We start from the raw sequence: 18,478 nt of genomic DNA on the forward strand, positions 1-18,478 counted from the left end.
CAAACACCCCACCTCCATGCTGTCTTTCCCCCGCATCAAAAGTAATTTTTTTTTTTTTTTGGTTTTTGGGCCACACCCTGTGACACTCAGGGGTTACTCCTGGCTATGCGCTCAGAAGTTGCTCCTGGCTTCTTGGGGGACCATATGGGACGCCGGGGGATCGAACCGCGGTCCTTCCTTGGCTAGCGCTTGCAAGGCAGACACCTTACCTCCAGCGCCACCTACCCGGCCCTATTTTTTTTTTTTTTTAGTTTTTGGGTCACACCCAGCAGCGCTCAGGGGTTACTCCTGGCTCTATGCTCAGAAATGCCTCTCACGGGGCCCATGAGGTGGCGCTAGAGGTAAGGTATCTGCCTTGCAAGCGCTAGCCAAGGAAGGACCGCGGTTCCATCCCCGGGGCGTCCTGTATGGTCCCCCCAAGCCAGGGGCGATTTCTGAGCACTTAGCCAGGAGTAACCCCTGAGCATCAAACAGGTGTGGCCCAAAAAACGAAAAGACAAAACAAGGGGCCGGGAAGGTGGCGATAGAGGTAAGGTGTCTGCCTTGCAAGCGCTAACGTAGGACAGACCGCAGTTTGATCCACCGGTGTCCCATATGGTCCCCCCAAGCAGGGGCGATTTCTGAGCGCATAGCCAGGAGTAACCCCTGAGCATCAAACAGATGTGGCCCCCCCAAAAAAAACAGAAAAAAAAAAAAAGACAAAACGAAAAAAAGAAATTAGCAAAAGTAATTTATTTATTTATTTATTTATTTATTTATTTATTTATTTATTTATTTTTGGTTTTTGGGTTACAGGGTTACTCCTGGCTCTATTCTCAGAAATCGCTTTCGGCAGGCTCGGGGAACCATATGGGATGCCAGGATTCAAACTACCGTCCTTCTGCATGCAAGGCAAACGCTTTACCGCCATGCTATCTCTCCGGCTCCCAAAAGTAATTTTTATACAAGAATATCATTATATTATATAGCCAACTCCATAAATTACAGATGCTCACTTCATGCATAGCAAATGTCCTTAACTATAAAGATGTTTAAAAATGTTCTCTTTAGGGACCAGAGAGATAGCATGGAGGTAAGGCATTTGTCTTTCATGCAGAAGGTCATTGGTTTGAATCCTGTCATCCCATATGGTCCCCCGATCCTGCCAGGAGCGATTTCTAAGCATAGAGCCAGGAGTAATCCCTGAGCTCTGCCCCTAAGCTCTTTCCTTAAGCCCTAGCATATATTTCATTTTATGGATAAATATTCAGGAGCAGGGCTGGAAAGATAGCATGAAGATAAGGCGTTTGCCCTTCATGCAGAAGATCATTGGTTCGAATCCTGGCATCTCATATGGTCCCCTGAGCTTGCTAGGAGCGATTTCTGAGCATGGAACCAGGAGTAACCCCTGAGAGTTGCTGGGTGCGACCCAAAAAAACAAAAAAATTTAGGAGCAACTTCTGAGCACAGAGCCAGGAGTAACTCCTGAGCATGGTTGGGTGGGACCCCCCCCCCCCAATATTTTTTCTCTTTAGAGACTAGAAAGTTTGTCTAGCTAGGGCATTTGCCTTGCGTATTCCCCAGGAGTGATCCCTGAGCACAAAGCCGAGAGTAAGTCCTGAGCACTACCAGGTGTAGCTGCAAAACAAACAAAAAAACCCCAGAGGCAACTCCCAACTGTGGAGCTATGTTCAACCCAGTAGAATGAGCTTAATAGGTCACAGCTACCAGTTGCATATCCTCCAAACATTAACCTTCTCCCTAGCCACAGACCAAGACCTCCTTGATTCTCTTGACGTTGTAGACTGGACAGTTCATCTTTGGTTTTGGGTCACACCTGGTGGTGCTCAGGAATTACTCCTGTTAGACTCAGAGGACTCTATGGGATGCTGGGGGTTGAACCTTCATCAACCACATACAAAACAAACATCTTAACTACTTTACTATCTCTTTGGCTCTTAGACTGGACAGTTATGTTTGTGAAGTCCGTCCTCGACATTGTTGAATGTTTATATAGTGTCCTTTGCTGGTGGCACCCCTGTAATTTGTTAGTATCAAAAATACTTCTAGATCAGTGGTTTTCAACCTTTCATACCTGTGAACTGACAGTTGAAAACTACTGTTCTACACATTAGCTCATGTCTTAGTTGGGGGCCAAGCTGATTCCATTTAAGAACTACTACCTACGGCCATACCACCCTGAACGCTCCCGATCTCATCTGATCTCGGAAGCTAAGCAGGGTCGGGCCTGATTAGTACTTGGATGGGAGACTGCCTGGGAATACTGGGTGCTGTAGGCTTAAGAAAAAAAAAAAGAACTGCTGCCTTTTTAAAAATAAATAAATAAATAAATAAAATAACTAAATAAAAAGTCATATCTTTAGAATCTTTAAGACCCTATTACTGTAATTTCAGGCATAAAGAATTTAGCTTCAACATAAACAGCAGTTGGTTTTAGTTCCATGGATCTAACAGTACAAAGGAATGTCTGTTTCTACTCAACTTCTGAAAATAAAAACAAACAAAATTAGAACAAATGAGGGGCCAGAGCCGTGGCACAAGCTGTAAGGCATTTGCCTTCCCCGCACTAGCCTAGGATGGACCGCGGTTCAATCCCCTGGCATCCCATATGGTCCCCCAAGCCAGGAGCAACACCTGAGCGTCACCAGGTGTGGGAAAAAGAAAACAAACAAAATTAAAACAAATGAGAAATATTTGCTTAAAATGTGGTCACTTGGCACTATTCATATGTGTGTGCCATAGATATAAAAAAGATGAAGGAGCAGAGTTCAGGAGGCAAGGTTCTTGCTTTGTACACAGCCCACCCAGGTCAGTCTCTGACACAACCTACGCTTCCTCAGGAAGCACATTCAATAATGATCCCTAAGCACAGAGTCAGAAGTAAGCTATGAGCACAGCAGGGTATGGTTCAAATGAAACAAAACAAAACTTAAAAATAGATGGACTTGGGCCAGAGAAATAATATGAAGGTAGGGCATTTGCCTTGCATGCAGAGGTTCAAATCTCGGCATCCCATGTGTTCCCCCGAGCCTGCCAGGAGCGATTTCTGAGCATAGAGCCAGGAGTAACCCCTGAACGCTGCCGGGTATGACCCTAAAACAAAACAAAACAAAAAGATGGACATATATAGGGTATCACCTTCACCTTCTATTTATGGATTTCAATGTCACAGTTCCTAAAATGATTAAGACTTGACTCTTAGAAATTAATATTATACCTGTCTTTTACACCATCCTAATATTCTGTGGCTTTATGCTGATACATAATTTGAAAAACATCTGTGAAATGGAAATGTTTCATAATTTTAGAAATGTTCTTCAATCAGAAACTGAGAAATTAACTTCGTACTGTCTTGAATGGGACAAGAAGATTGAATTGGATATTCCAGATGATGGTGAGGAAACATTTTTTTAAGTCTTTTATTTCTTTTAGTATGGTTATATTTGTGTGAAATAACAAATGTAGTGTCCAGTTTTAATATTCAAAAGGGTAAGGATATTTTTAAATTTCTCAACATATGTTTACATCACTGTACTAAAATAATAGCATGATTGAAAGGATGTGTTATTCTATTGATGGTTATTCCTAAGTTTGGCATTTGCTAATTTATCATTAGATATTTTTGGTTGTTCCTTTGTATTTGACTTCTAGGTCTGGTGTTAGATTTGATGATTTTTATTTTGTTTTGTTTTTTTAACAGAGGGAAATTGGGCCACAACTGATGATGCTCAGGGGCTACTCCTGCATCTGCACTCAAAAATTACTCCTGGGCAGTGCTTAGCGGGGCCAGAGATCTAACCCTAGTTGGCCATGTACAAGGCAAATTCCTACCAGCTATGTATTGTGACTCCAGCCCATCTAGGTGTTTAATTTTTATAAAGTAATTTCTGAATGAGGAGCTGGAGAGATAGACAGCAGTAGGTTGCCTGCCTTGCATGCAGCCGATCCAGGACAGACTGTGGTTTAAATCCCTGCATCCCATATGGTCCCCCATGCGTGCCAGGAGCAATTTCTGAGCATAGAGCCAGGATTAATCCCTCAGCGCTGCTGGGTGTGACCCCAAAAACAAACAAAAACGTAGTTCCTGAATGAAAATCACCTTATAGAGGATATTTTCTAAAAAGTTTATCTTATTTTGAAAAGTCATCTGTTTGCTTTGAATGCTTACAAATCAGTTGTTTGAGGGTAAATTTTAAAATTCAAAATAAAGAATGCCACTTGTAGTAATACGTATGTATGAAACAAATATTGTTAATTTTTAGTAGGACTCAAAAATGCCCAATATTTGTGTGATGAAGTTTGATAGGAGATTTGTTATAGGTAAGAATTTGATTTTGTAAATCTTAGGGCACTAGGAAAACTAATGCCAAGTAGATGGCTTGAAATATAGGTCTTTAAATTAAGAAAAGATGGGCTAGAGTGATAGTTCAACGAGAAGGCTACTTGCCTTGTGTTGGCAGTCCTGGGTTTGATCCCTGTCATTCCATATGGTTCCACAGCACTGCCATGAGTACGGGCCAGAATAATCCCTGGGATAAGAAGGCGGCCCTTACCCAAAAAAATTTTAAGAAAAAGTCTTTCTTTAAACTAAAACTAAAAATATTTTATTTTTTTTTTAGTTAAAGATCGTATCCACTTAGCAGTTGGTCAAACAAGACTTCTTATGAAAGAAAGATTCAAACAGTTTGAAGGACTGGTGGACAATTGTGAATATAGACTAGGTGAAAAGGAGACTACTTGTACAGATCTGGATGGATTTTGGGATATGATTAATTTTCAGGTATGTGATCAAGTATTTTGAGTGTATTAACTTATTGTTATTGCACCTGGAAGTACTCAGGGACCACACCCAGCTCTGTGCTGGGGGATGCTGCAGTGTCAGGAATCAAATATAGTCCCTCTCTATACAAAGCATGCAGTCTGCCCATTGAGCAGTTTCTCTGGCCCCTGAGTGTATTATCTTTTGAGTTTTATGACTGCTGTTTTTTAACGAAGTGACAGTAAAATGGATATGGTAGCTGTTGAGTTAATTAAAATGTTGAGCGAAATATTAGACTACATTCATATAAATAGTAAAACACAAGTTTTAATTACGAATATCTTCCCCCATATTGTTAGAATAACTTCTACTTAGGTTGGAAATTGGAATTATATTGTTGAATATTCTATAATGATTCTACATATGAGATGAATAAATCTAGACTTTGTAGTTCAGTCCATTTAGCAGGAGTTTTTGGGTGTGTATGTCTGTCTCGGATTGGTCCCAGAGCTTCAATTATGCTGCCCCTTCAAGTAGTTATTGCGTTCTTGCTATGTAGCAGGCATTATATACTAGGAACTAATAAATAAGGCACATTCTCTGTCCCAGAGGAGTTAGTTGTTTTATTAGTGAGTCAGATACAACATATGATTCCAATCGAATAGAACAAGTTTATGCCAGGAATTAAACATGGGTTGGTTGCATGCAAAGCAGATACCCTCCTGCTGTACTATCTCCCCAAGCCTATTAGCTTGTAGTTTTAATGAGGCTTTTACTGATATACTTATGCTGTATTTATTTAACAGATTACCGATGTAAAACAAAAGTTCAATGATTTGACCAAACTTGAGGAATGTGGATGGCAAGATAGTAATAATAAGATGAGCAAAAATGTTCGGGTGAGTTTTATATCCTAATTCTAGTATAGATTCTTCTACTTTGACTCATTTCTTTTACATTTTAAAAATATTTAGCTTCAGAATTTTCCATTTTTTACAAAATCCCATGTATTACTCACAATACCCTGGATGCTTCTGGAGAAAGATAAGGAAATGATTAAGACAAAACTCAGGGAGGTCATTTTAAGAGGAGGAAAATGACTGATTAAATAGTTCAATCATGGTTGAATCCAAAAGACTTTTAAGTTAGTAAATAGTACATCTGTGCATTTATACTGTGCCTATGCATTTTATTGTAGTAGTAGTAGAAAAAGAAGATAATTTATATAATGCTCAATATATGCCTTATCTTATTCCAGATACTCTCTATATATGAACTTGCTTAATCTTCACAACAGTCCAATGTTGTGTACCCCACTCTTTTGTGTTGCTGTTTTTGTTTGTTTGTTTGTTTTTTGGTTTTTCGGGCCACACCCGTTTGATGCTCAGAAGTTACTTCTGGCTAAGCGCTCAGAAATTGCCCCTGGCGTGGGGGGACCATATGGGACGCTGGGGGATCGAACCGCAGTCGCGTTCCTTCCTTGGCTAGTGCTTGCAAGGCAGACACCTTACCTCTAGCACCACCTCACCGGCCCTGGTGTTGCTGTTTTTATGGGTTGTTTGGCTTGACTTTTTTTTTTCTCCTATTTTGTTTTGTTTTTCATTCCTGGTTTGGCTTGGGAGACTACGGGATTCCAGTCCTACACAAGATAGCCTTATCCACTATCTATTGCTCTGGCCAACCCCTTGCATTTTTGTTATCGGTTTTGTTTGTCTTCTCTACAGAGGTCACTCTATGTGGTATTAGGATTATGCCAGCAATGCCAGTAGTTTAACTCAGGGTCTCAACATGCACAGCAGTGCTATCTTCTTTTCTCCTCATTTTTTTTCACAATGTTTAAACTATTTTCACTTTATATATTGGGAATCCATACCCCCAAAACATTAAATCACAATCTAATATGGAGCTGATTTTAGGACACACTTTCTCACTCCAGAGTTCGTGTTTAAATACTATTCTGTATACTTACCTGATAGTGCTAAGGGCTCATTCCTGACTCTGCTCAGGGATCACTCCTGGTGGTGCTCAGGAGACCATATGGGCTGCCAGGGATCAAACTCAGGTCAGCCACGTTCAAGGTAAGTTCCATATCTGCTGTACTATCTTTCCAACTTCTGTGTGGTACATTTTTAAGTGAAAGAATTTTTTGTTTAAACTTAATTTTATTTTATTTAAAGCATTATGATTTACAAAGTTATTCTTAGATGAGTTTTAGACATAGAATGTTTCAGTACCAATTCCACCACTGTTAAGGTGAACCCTTCACCCAACAACACTCTTTTACCTAAGCTTTCTTTTTTCTTTTTTCTTTTTTTTTTAGTTTTTGGGCTCAGGAATTATTCCTGACTCTGTGCTCAGAAATTGCTCCTGGCTATGGATACCTGATTCTGGATTGAACCAGGTCCATCGTGGGTCTGCTGCCTGCGAGGCAAAGCTGTGCTATCACTTGCCCCCCTAAACCAGTGTTTTTCGTGAATTTCAGTGTTATCGGTTTGGATACTTAGTTCTTTTTATTTTTGGTTTTTGGGTCACACCCAGCAGTGCTCAGGGGTTCCTCCTGGCTCTATACTCAGAAATTGCTCCTGGCAGGCTTGGGGGAACATATGGGACGCCAGGATTTGAACCACCGTCCTTCTGCATGCAAGGCAAACGCCTTACCTTCATGCTATCTCTCCGGCCCAGATATTTAGTTCTTTTTTTTTTTTTTTTTTTTTGTTTTTGTTTTTGTTTTTGGGCCACACCCGGCGATGCTCAGGGGTTACTCCTGGCTGTCTGCTCAGAAATAGCTCCTGGCAGGCACGGGGGAACCAACCACCTTTGGTCCTGGATCGGCTGCTTGCAAGGCCAGACACCTCTGTACTATCTCTCCGGGCCCGATACTTAGTTCTTAACACCACCAATGTGTCCGGATCCCTTTGATAACTGTCCCCGGTTATTTCACATCTGTCTTTCTCCACTATTAATTTCCTTCTTTCTTTTTTTTTTAATATAATTTTTATTTTGATCATAGTGGCTTACATATTGTTGACAATAATATTTTAGGTACGTATTTACATAAAATCAGGGGGGATTCCCATCCCCAAATTGTCCTCCCTACACCTCCGTTTTTGTCCTACCTCCCATTTCCTCTTCCCTCACCCCCAGGGCAGCTAGAATATGTGATCCCCTCTGTATCTAACCTACTACTTAGTAGTCTTGCATCAGTTTGTCTTGATGCCTCCCTTATTTCCCCCTCTAAATGGAGGCAGGGCTAGCTAGTTCAAGCTGCATAGCTTTGCCTGAAAAAGAGAAGATAAATAAACTGGGGTAAGAGACTAATACCCCGAAAATGGGTAGAATCCTTCTAGAGGCTCTCATCATCGATTTGGGAAACGAGGGAGAAAAAGAAGGTGAAACACTCCACCAGTACCAAAAGAAGTGTCAAATATCCAGTGAGGACTCCAGCTATATCGACAAGCACCACAAAAAACAGATAAAACAAACAAACAAACAAAAAACAAACAAAAACAAACAAACAAACAAAAAACCGCCGTGGTCTTGAAATAATAAACATGGCGTAGCACATAACGAAAGAAAAGAAAGGAAGAGAAAAAAAATAAGAATAAAAACAAAAAAACAAACAACAAAAAAAAAACGCCACCGGGAGAGTAATGATCCTGAGTAAAGTCTATAGCTGATCCCATGACAGCATACTCCAAGGACGGAGAAACCCCATATCTCATAGGGCAAGTGAATTCCTTTTCGAATGACCCCAATATTTACTGTGCCAGGGCAGGAGGGAAAAAAACAAAAATACAAAAAAACACACAAAACCTTGGTTATTTTTTATATATATATCTTACCTTCATTTATTATTGTTATTATTATTTTTATTTACCTAGCTATTTTGGTCGATTTCTCTGTTTGGATGTGATAATTTCCTTCTTTCTATACTTTGAGGCCAAGAGTGTTCTGGACAACCACTTAAGCCATTGCATTCCCTCATGCAGTTATTCTGAGTACCACATATAAGTGATATCCAGTATTTATCCTTACTTAATTTAACTTGATATCTTCCAGTTCCATTTTGAATTAAAGTGCTTGATTACATCATTCCTTACAGCTATGTAGTGTTCTGTTGTATATATGTGCCACATCTTCATGATCCACTCATTTGTCACTGAACAACTTAGTTGATTCCAACTCTTGATTATTGTACTGAGTACTATCTGTCTTCTTTACTATATAAATTTTCTTGATACTGCTTTTATTTTTTATTTTATTTGGGAGGGTTTGGGGGGGTTACCCAGCAGTGCTCAGGGGTTACTCCTGGGTCTTTCTCAGAAATCGCTCCTGGCAGGCTCAGGGGACCACATGGGATGGACCACTGTCCTTCTGCATGCAAGGCAAACTCCTTAACTCTATGCTATCTCTCCGGTCCCTTGATACTGCTTTTATAAAAAATTTTTGGTTAGTATGATACATTTTATTCTTTAATATTTGTGGAGGGCAACGTGGGCCACACCCTGGCAGTGCCTGCTCCCATATTCCACTTTTTCATGAACAACTTCTTTGTAGTCATTTTTTTCTAGTAATATTTTTGGATTCAAAGTTTCTGATTCAGATGGAGACTTTATAAATCAACACAGCACACTGCATATTTATCTATTTAAAAAATCCATAATTATACTTACCTGGGAGGGGAGATACCATGATCACGAAGGTGGTTTCCCCAGGGCAAGGCTTATCCATTGCACTCCAGATGTGCTGACCCCTGCGATTTCCCCAAATGTGGGAAATTTGTGGTAGTGAGGGACTGCGTTAGCACTCTCCCCTGAAAAAAAAAATCCATAATTATCCTAGATTATAGCCAGAAAGTTGTGCTTTATTATGATATAGCACTCTAAATAGAAACTGTTAGTCCTACCTTGGTGTTTAAGATGTTAGAATACTAAAAGAACCTTATTGTAATTTTTTACTAATGAATTACATCACAGAAACCTTGAGGACATTAATGAAATTAAATTTCAGTTCTAAAGAGTGGAGACTGATTGATCATTCTAAATTACTTTAGGTATCATTTATGAGGCTCAATTTTGGAAAAGTTACCGGTAATAGCATCTGGTGGTTTGGATCATGACTACCTCTAAAGAGCTTTTCATCAGAGCCTTGTATTTCTACTGTTTATCACTAGGTGTCTCTCTCCCCCCATTTTAGCTCCTACTGTTGAGATTATTGAATTAGTGAAACAAATTGACTTCTTCAACCTTGTTTTCTATCAATCACCCATCTTTTTTGTTTGTTTTGTTTTGATTTTGGGCCACACACAGTGACACTCAGGGGTTACTCCTTAATAACTTCAACAACTGGTGGATCATATCATTAGCGATAACAATTCTAGAATCATAGTGAGTGTGGCCCAAAAAACACAAAACAAAAGAATAGATATGGAGAAAGGAGGAAAATCAGTAGAATATAATTTCAAGTAAAAGAGATTCCACTTGGGGCCGGAGAGATAGCATGGAGGTAGGGCATTTGCCTTTCATGCAGAAGGATGGTGGTTTGAATACTGGCATCCCATATGGTCCCCCGAGCCTGCCAGGAGCAATTTCTGAGTGTAGAACCAAGAGTAACCCTGAGCACTGCCGGGTGTGACCCAAAAACAAACAAAAAAAAAAGAGATCCCACTTGGGGTTGGAGAGATAGCATGGAGGCAGGGTGTTTGCCTTGCATGCAGAAGGATGGTGGTTCGAATCTCGGAGCCCTGAGCCTGCCAGGATCGATTTCTGTGTGTAGAGCTAGGAGTAACCCGAGTGCTGCCGGGTATGACCCAAAACCAAAAAAAAAAAAAAAAGAGATCCCACTTAATACTGCAAAGAATAAGCTCTTACAATTAAGTCCTTAATAACTTCAACAACTGGTGGATCATGTCATTAGTGATAACAGTTCTAGAAGCATAGTGAGGGATGAAGTTGCACTGCAAATTGGAGAAACAAAAGGACAGAATTTTGAAACATTTTCAGGAAGTCTGTAACTTGGAATAAAAAATGGAACAGGGTAGTACAGATAACCAAAGCAAGAAGAGACATCACAGGTTTAGTTTTGCTTTTAACTATAAATAAAGACCTTTAAACATGTCTAAATACTTGACAGAAAAGATCGGTGATTGTGGGGCTGGGGCAGTGGCAAAGTGGTAGGGCGTTTGCCTTGTGCACGACTGACCCAGGATAGAGAGTGGTTCGATCCCCCAGAGTACTATACGGTCCCCCAAGCCAGAAGCGATTTCTAAGCTTCATCCCCAGTGATGCTCAGGGGTTACTCCTCACTATACGCTCAGAATCGCTCCTGGCTTGGGGGACCATATAGGATGCAAGGCAAGTGCCCTATGACTTCTCCACCGCTCCAGCCCCCTCCATATCTATTCTGCAGTCATGTTTGCAAGATTACTTTTCTATTCCTTAGTTGTTTATAATGTTCAGAATTCCTCTCAACTCCCCTCTCTTTCCATCAGCTTCCCTTGCCTACTTATTTCATTATTATTTCTTTATTTTGGTACTGTGGTTTACAGAGCTGTTCATACTACTTGGTACAACTAAACATAATAAGTAATAAAATGTTGAAAAAAGTTCATTAAAAGAAAATTTGTGAAACCCATCATATCTTGCAATGGGGTCATTATGTCATTGTCAAGGTTTACTTTGGTTCTTTTGTTTTGGGACCAAACCTAGAGGTTACTCCTCAGAGTTTCAATGCTCCTGGTTCTGCTCTCAAGAATTATTCCTGGTAGACTCAGGACCATATGAGGCACTGGGAATTGAACCTGGATTGCTCTGTCCACTATACTATTTCTCTGACCCCTGTTTTTTTCCCTTTTATTTTTCTTTCTTTTTTGCTTTTTGGGACTCACCCAGCTGTACTCAGGGATTATTCCTAGTCCTGCATTTAGGAATAACTGCTGAGGTCGGAGCAGTGGAACAAGTGGTAAGGCATCTGCCTTGCCCATGCTAGCCTAGGATGGACCAAGGTTCAATCCCCCGGTGTCCCAGATGGTCCCCTAAGCCAGGAGCGATTTCTGAGCATATAGCCAGTAGTAACCCCTGAGAATCACTGGATGTGGCCCAAAAACCAAAAAAAAAAAAAAAAAAAAAAAAAAGTAATGAACCTGAGGTTGGCTGCATGCAAAGCAAACACCCTACCCACTGTGCCATCACTTCGGCCCCCTGGTTCTTTCTGTCACCATCTCTACCCTACACATTAACATCTGTATCTATAATACTAATGCTTAGTACAAGTACCTGTACTAATACTTAGTCTCACCTTAGTCTCCTTGCTAACTTATAACCAGTTCTTTCTCCAGGCTTTTGACAGTGTCCTTTCCAAATCAGAGGTCCATTTATGTTAATCTCCAGATTAAAATTCATCCTTGGTTTCTCTGTTCCTTTGACTCTGTATAAATGTAGCTCCTTTATCATTACAGGTAAGGGACTTTATAATTCCCTTTCACTAGCTGTGACTTGTCCTTACTTCCTCCTCTGAACCTTCTTTCCATTTGGGCTGACAAATATGCTCTTTTCTCAGCTCATCTGTTTACTCCACATGATTTCAGCTTGAATCCTGCTTCCTATAAACATTTCTTGATGCCTCTGAAGACTGATTTGTGTTATCCTGTATTTTCTAACCCTCTTGAGTTTATCTCTTACAGCTTTATCTTGCTTTTTTAATGAAATTATGAGTTCTTTTGAAGGCAGATATTTACTTTGTTCTTTACATTTCACCACCTGCATTTTTCTCACTAGGAACTGGACAAGTGTCTCGCTCATATAGTTTATTTTTTTATAAGTAACATTCATAAGTGTCATAATTTTTCTTTGCAGAAAAAAGTTGTCCCAAAAATAGCAAGTCAACCCAAACAGGACGACAGTGCAAGAATTGCTGCTAGAAATCGCCTAGCTGCCATAAAAAATGCAATGAGAGAGAAAATTAAACAGGAAGAACGTGCTGAGGTGGCAAACTCTATAAAGCCAAAGGAAGTGGATAAAGTAGTGTTTGATGCTGGGTTTTTCAGAGTGGAAAGTCCTGTTAAATCATTCTCAGGTCAGTTTTTCTGCTGACATTACTTAAGAGAACTATTTGGGTTTGATGAGCGTGTATAGAGGTGAAAAAGTGTTTTCACACAGTAAATTTTCTCTGACTCCTGGAAAATTGACTATAGCTGCTCTCTCACAGACATGTGCAGATTACAGTTTGATGAGTCTGATGAGACTGCATTAAGTGAGATTTAGCTTCTAGAATTTTTTATATGTTCTTAGAATTTTTACATGTTATGCTTCTTTCCCTGCAAAATGTAAGATAGGCCACAGTATTCTAGGAGATTAAGGGATTCCATGGCAGTATGAGAAGTTAGGTATTGTTCTTGTGTTTGGCTGGAGGATTTGTACCACACCCGGTGACACTCAGGGGTTACTCCTGGCTATTCGCTGAGAAATTGCTCTTGGTTGTGGCCAGAGAGATAGCATGGAAGTAGGGCATTTGCCTTGCATGCAAGATGGTGGTTCAAATCCTGGGATACCATATGGTCCCCAAACCTGCCAGGAGCGATTTCTGAGTGTAGAACCAGGAGTAACTCCTGAACACTGCCAGGTGTGATTTAAAAAAGAAAAAAGAAATCGGGCCCAGAGAGATAGCACAGGGGCGTTTGCCTTGCAAGCAGCCGATCCAGGACCAAAGGTGGTTGGTTCGAATCCCGGTGTCCCATATGGTCCCCCGTGCCTGCCAGGAGCTATTTCTGAGCAGAGAGCCAGGAGTAACCCCTGAGCATCGCCGGGTGTGGCCCAAAAACCAAAAAAAAAAAAAAAAAAGAAAAGAAAAAAGAAATCGCTCTTGACTTGGGAGACCATATGGGACGCCAGGGAGTCAAACTGTGGTCTGTCCTAGGCTAGCGCTTGCAAGGCAGATGCCTTACTCCCTGCGCCACCGCTCCAGCACCTGGGGTGATTTTCTTTAGGTTAGTTAGGAGTTGATTTGGTCTTTCAGATGCAAAGGAAGAATTAAAGGTGTGGAATTATGACTGAGTAGTTGCACTTATGTAGGAAGCCCTGGATTCAATTCCTGCCATTGCAAGGAAGGGAAGACACAAAGGATTCAGACATCATACAACACTGCCTCTTCAGATATGAAACTTAGAGAAGCTGAGGGTTTTTTTTATCATCTATAAATTCCCTCATTTTAAAATACTCAAAGCCAGAGAGATAGTACAGTGGGTGGGGCACTTGCCTCTCGTGTGGCAATCCCCAGCACCCTGAGACCTAGCAGGAAGGAGCCCTGAGTTACTGGGTATAATCCTAAAGTTTGTAAAATAAAAAGTTATTCAATAGGGGCTGGAGTGAAAGCACAGCAAGTAGGGTGTTTGCCTTGCATGTGGCCAACCTGGGTTAGATCCCCAGCATCCCATATAGTGTCCCTGAGCCTGTTAGGAGAAATTTCTGAGCACAGAGCCAGGAGTAACCCCTGAGTGCCACTTGGTGTGGCATCAAAACCATAAATAAATCAATAAATAAAATACCAGTCTTCCCTTTAAAAAAAGTTATTTAGTAAAAGTATTTTTTGATTCTTTTAGGAACTGTTATCTTAATTTTGCAGCTCAGGTTTTTCAACTAACTATTTTTCATAGAAAATTGATCTAGATGATTTTTCTGATTTAAGTGATTTTTCTGCTCGATGGGCTCTTGCTTGGTCAGCTTCGTCTTTGTAACAATATACCTTTTAATTTGGTCTGTTACTAATTTAGCAGTAAACCTTTAAGAAAGAACAGTTTCATGGGGGTATCTTCTCTATTTATATATATTTGGGGGGGGGGGGCCGCCCATATCCGGTGACAGGGATTACTCCTGGCTATGTGCTCAGAAATCACTCCTGGCTTGGAGACCATATGGGACGCCGGGGGATCTAACTGCAGTCTGTCCTAGGCTAACGCAGCAAGGCAGACGCCTTACCGCTTGCGCCACCGCTCTGGCCCCTATTTATATTTTTATTGTATTTATTTAACTGAAAGTCCTAGACATTTTGGGGGGGGGGTTTTGGGCCACACCCATTGACACTCAGGGATTACATCTAGCTCTGGGCTCAGAAATCGCTCCTGGCAGGCTTGGGGTACCATCTGGGATGCTAGGGATCGAACCTGGCTCTGTTCCAGGTCAGCTGCATGCAAGGCAAATGCCTTGTTGCTGTGCTATCATTCTGGCTCCTAGACATTTAATTTTTTGTTTGTTTATTTTTGGTGTTTTTTGTTGTTTTGTTTTCTTGGGTCACACCTGGCGGCGCTCGGGTTATTCCTGGCTCTGTGTTCAGAAATCACTCCTGGCAGGCACAGAGGGACCATATGGGATACCGGGATTCGAACCACCATCTGCTCTGGATCTGCTTTGTTCAAGGCAAATGCCCTACCACTGTGCTATCTCCCCAGCCCCTAGACATTTTTTTTCTTTGGTTTTTGGGCCACACCCAGTGAAGACCAGGGGTTGCTCTTGGTTATGCGCTTGAGAAATCACTCCTGGCTTGGGGGACCATATGGGGTGCCACAGGATTGAACCAAGGTCCATGCTGGATCAGTCATATGCAAGGCAAACGTTCTACTGCTTCTCTATTGCTCCGGCCCTAGACATTTAATTTTATTTATTTTTATTTATTTATTTATTTATTTATTTTTGTGGCTTTTGGGTCACACCCAGCAGTGCTCAGGGGTTACTCCTGGCTCCATGCTCAGAAATTGCTCCTGGCAGGCACGGGGGACCATATGAGATGCCAGGATTCGAACCGATGACCTTCTGCATGAAAAGCAAACTCCTTACCTCCGTGCTATCTCTCTGGCCCCAGACATTTAATTTTTAACTAACATAACTTTGCAGGAGAAAGAGGCTAGTTAGCGGTGAGTGTGTGTGTGTGGGGGGGGGGGGCAACTAGTCCTGCCTTCCTAGTTAAAATGAAAAACAAATGAGAGAACTTTAGGATATTGAAGTGAGTTTCATCATCTTTTAGGGCTTTCTATCTCTTCGGAATCTCAAAAAATTAAAACACCAAAGTCTGCCAGCAAAGCCGTGTGTGAGGGCAGGACTAAGGTAGACCTTCCCGGACAAACATCACCAGCAGCAATTTCTCAGCCAGGTATGGTTGGGGTTTTTTGGGGAGTGGGGTTGGAGCCATACCCAGGGATGTTTCTGCCTCAGTGCTCAGGGTGACCCCTAGCAGTGCTATATACAGGGTCAGGAATTGAACCAGATCAGCTGCATGCAAGGCAAGTGCCAAAATCCTGTTCTATCTGCAGCCTAGATGAGGTATTTTTGATATATTAAAATAGACTGTTAAATAAATCAAGGCTTTTATTGTACTGGTTGATTGGTTTTGATAAGAAAGGGTCAGACTCAGCCCCTCTTGGCTGTGTGGACTGGTAGTCAGGATCACAGCTAGTGTGGGAGGATGATGTATAGGCTGAGGAAGGAGCACCAGACTTTGTACATACCTGATTGTATTCTATCACTTGAGCTCTCTCCTTGACCCTGAAGACTTTGAGGGGGATTTTTTATTTATTTATTTATTTATTTTGGCCACACTCAATGATGCTCAGATCTTGCTCATGACTCCATGCTCTGGAATCATTCCTAGAAGGTCTTCGAGGTTAAACCTGGTTCAGCCATATATTAGGCAATTGCCTCCACCCACTTTCAGCCCCCTTGAACAGTTTTTGTTTTGGGGACCATACCCAGTGGTGTTCAGGTCTTACTCCTTGATATGTATTCAGGAATCTAACCTAGGATGGCAACATGCAAGGCAAGCACCCTTCTTGCTGTACTATTGCTCTGATCCTTGAGACTCATTTAAGTTTGGGGTGAGAATTTCGGGGAGGCATTATCAGTAGGGTTCAGGGGATACTTCTGGCTCAGTGCTTAAAAGTTACTCCTGACAGGCTTAGGGGACCATATAGGATGAATGCTGGGGATCGAAGCCAGGTCAGCCTCTTCCAAAGCAAATGCTCTTCTCACTGCTATTGCTATTGTCCCACAGGTGAGTATTTTATTTTAAATGCTATAGTGTGGCCAGAGCAGTGGTGCTAGAGGTAAGGTGTCTACCTTGCAAACGCTAGCCTAGGATGGACCAGTTCAATTCCCTTGGCATCCCATATGGTTCCCCCAAGCCAGGAACAATTTCTTTTTTTTTTTTTGGTTTTTGGGCCACACCCTGTGACGCTCAGGGGTTACTCCTGGCTATGCGCTCAGAAGTTGCTCCTGGCTTCTTGGGGGACCATATGGGACGCCGGGGGATCGAACCGCGGTCCGTCCTAGGCTAGCGCAGGCAAGGCAGGCACCTTACCTCCAGCGCCACCGCCCGGCCAACAATTTCTTTTTTTTTGGCTTTTGGGTCACACCCGGCAGCGTTCAGGGCTTACTCCTGGCTCTACGCTTAGAAATCGCTCCTGGCAGGCTCGGGAAACCATATGGGATGCCGGGATTCGAACCACCATCCTATTGCATGCAAGGCAAACACCTTACCTTCATGCTATCTCTCCGACCCCTGGGAGCAATTTCTGAGTGCACAGCCAGGAGTAATCCCTGAGTGTCAAATGGGGATGGCCCAAAAGACAAAAGACCTAAAAAAAATTTTTTAAATGGTATAGCATACAATGATCCATATTTTTGTTCTAGGATTTTCTGTATGGAACTTAATGGTTGTGTTCACTGTTGCAACATTGAAAATATTCTTTAAAAAGGTTAGAAAGGAGGCCAGAGCCCTAGCACAGTAGTTAGGGCACTTTTCAGGAATACCCACTATATCCTTAAGCACCACTAGGAATGATCACTGAGTGCAGAGCCATAAGTAATCCCTGAACATGCTAGTTGTGGTCCAAAACCAAATAAGTAAATAAACTTTATTTAAAGTCAGAAGGCTAGAGCAATAGTACAGCAGGTTGAACATTTCCCTTGTACTCAGCTATCCCAAATTCAATCTCCACCATTCCGTATGGTCCACCAAAGCACTGCCAGGAGTAATTCCTGAATACAGAGCATAGCTGGTTATGTCTAAACCTCCTGTGCTCCCCCCAAATTAAAAATAAAATAGGAACTGGAAAAATAGTATAGTGAGAGGGTGCTTGTGTTGTAGTTTGTCTAGTTGGCCATCCCATATGGTCCCCCATATACCACCAGTAATAATTCTTGAGGATCCGGAGTGATAGCACTGTGGGTAGGACATTTGCCTTGCACACAATGAACCAGGATTCGATCTTTGACATCCCATATGGTCCCCAGCCTGCCAGGATTGATTTCTTCCAGGAGTAACCCCAAAGTACCACCAGGTGTGACTTAGAAACAAAAAAACAAGAGGCCGGAGAGATAGCATGGAGGTAAGGTGTTTGCCTTGCATGCAGAAGGACAGTGGTTCAAAAATCCCGGCATCCCATATAGTCCCCCAAGCCTGCCAGGAGCGATTTCTGAGCATAGATCCAGGAGTAACCCCTGAGCGCTGCCGGGTGTGACCCAAAAAAACAAAAAGAAACCAAACCAAAAAGAAACAAAAATACCAAATTATTGAACACAGAGCCAGGAGGAACCCCTGGGTATGGTCCAAAAACCAAACGGGAGGGGGGGGTTTAAAAATCTTAAAATACTAAAAATTATTCTATTGTTTTCCAGTACCATTTGACAACAAAAAGATCTCTACTGAATGCAACCTTCTTGATTCTGTAAGTTT

General features: G+C 41.7%; 1 protein-coding gene, 1 non-coding gene and 1 pseudogene across 2 annotated transcripts in view; all 3 read left to right on the forward strand.

Moving 5' to 3' along the window:
- DLGAP5 (DLG associated protein 5) overlaps positions 1 to 18,478 on the forward strand; it is a 42,176-nt gene that overhangs the window by 19,724 nt on the left and 3,974 nt on the right. The window contains 6 exon segments of the mRNA XM_049768939.1: positions 3,309 to 3,394; positions 4,620 to 4,780; positions 5,566 to 5,658; positions 12,613 to 12,832; positions 15,773 to 15,898; positions 18,421 to 18,470. Coding sequence (XP_049624896.1) covers positions 3,309 to 3,394; positions 4,620 to 4,780; positions 5,566 to 5,658; positions 12,613 to 12,832; positions 15,773 to 15,898; positions 18,421 to 18,470 — 736 coding nt within the window.
- On the forward strand, positions 2,161 to 2,279 carry LOC126002975 (5S ribosomal RNA). Its single transcript, XR_007493542.1, has one exon. It is a non-coding gene; the product is annotated as a 5S ribosomal RNA (ribosomal RNA).
- Positions 9,425 to 9,575, forward strand: LOC126002864 (uncharacterized; annotated as a pseudogene).

This window comes from Suncus etruscus, chromosome 2, assembly GCF_024139225.1.
Source record: "Suncus etruscus isolate mSunEtr1 chromosome 2, mSunEtr1.pri.cur, whole genome shotgun sequence".
Lineage (NCBI taxonomy): Eukaryota > Metazoa > Chordata > Mammalia > Eulipotyphla > Soricidae > Suncus > Suncus etruscus.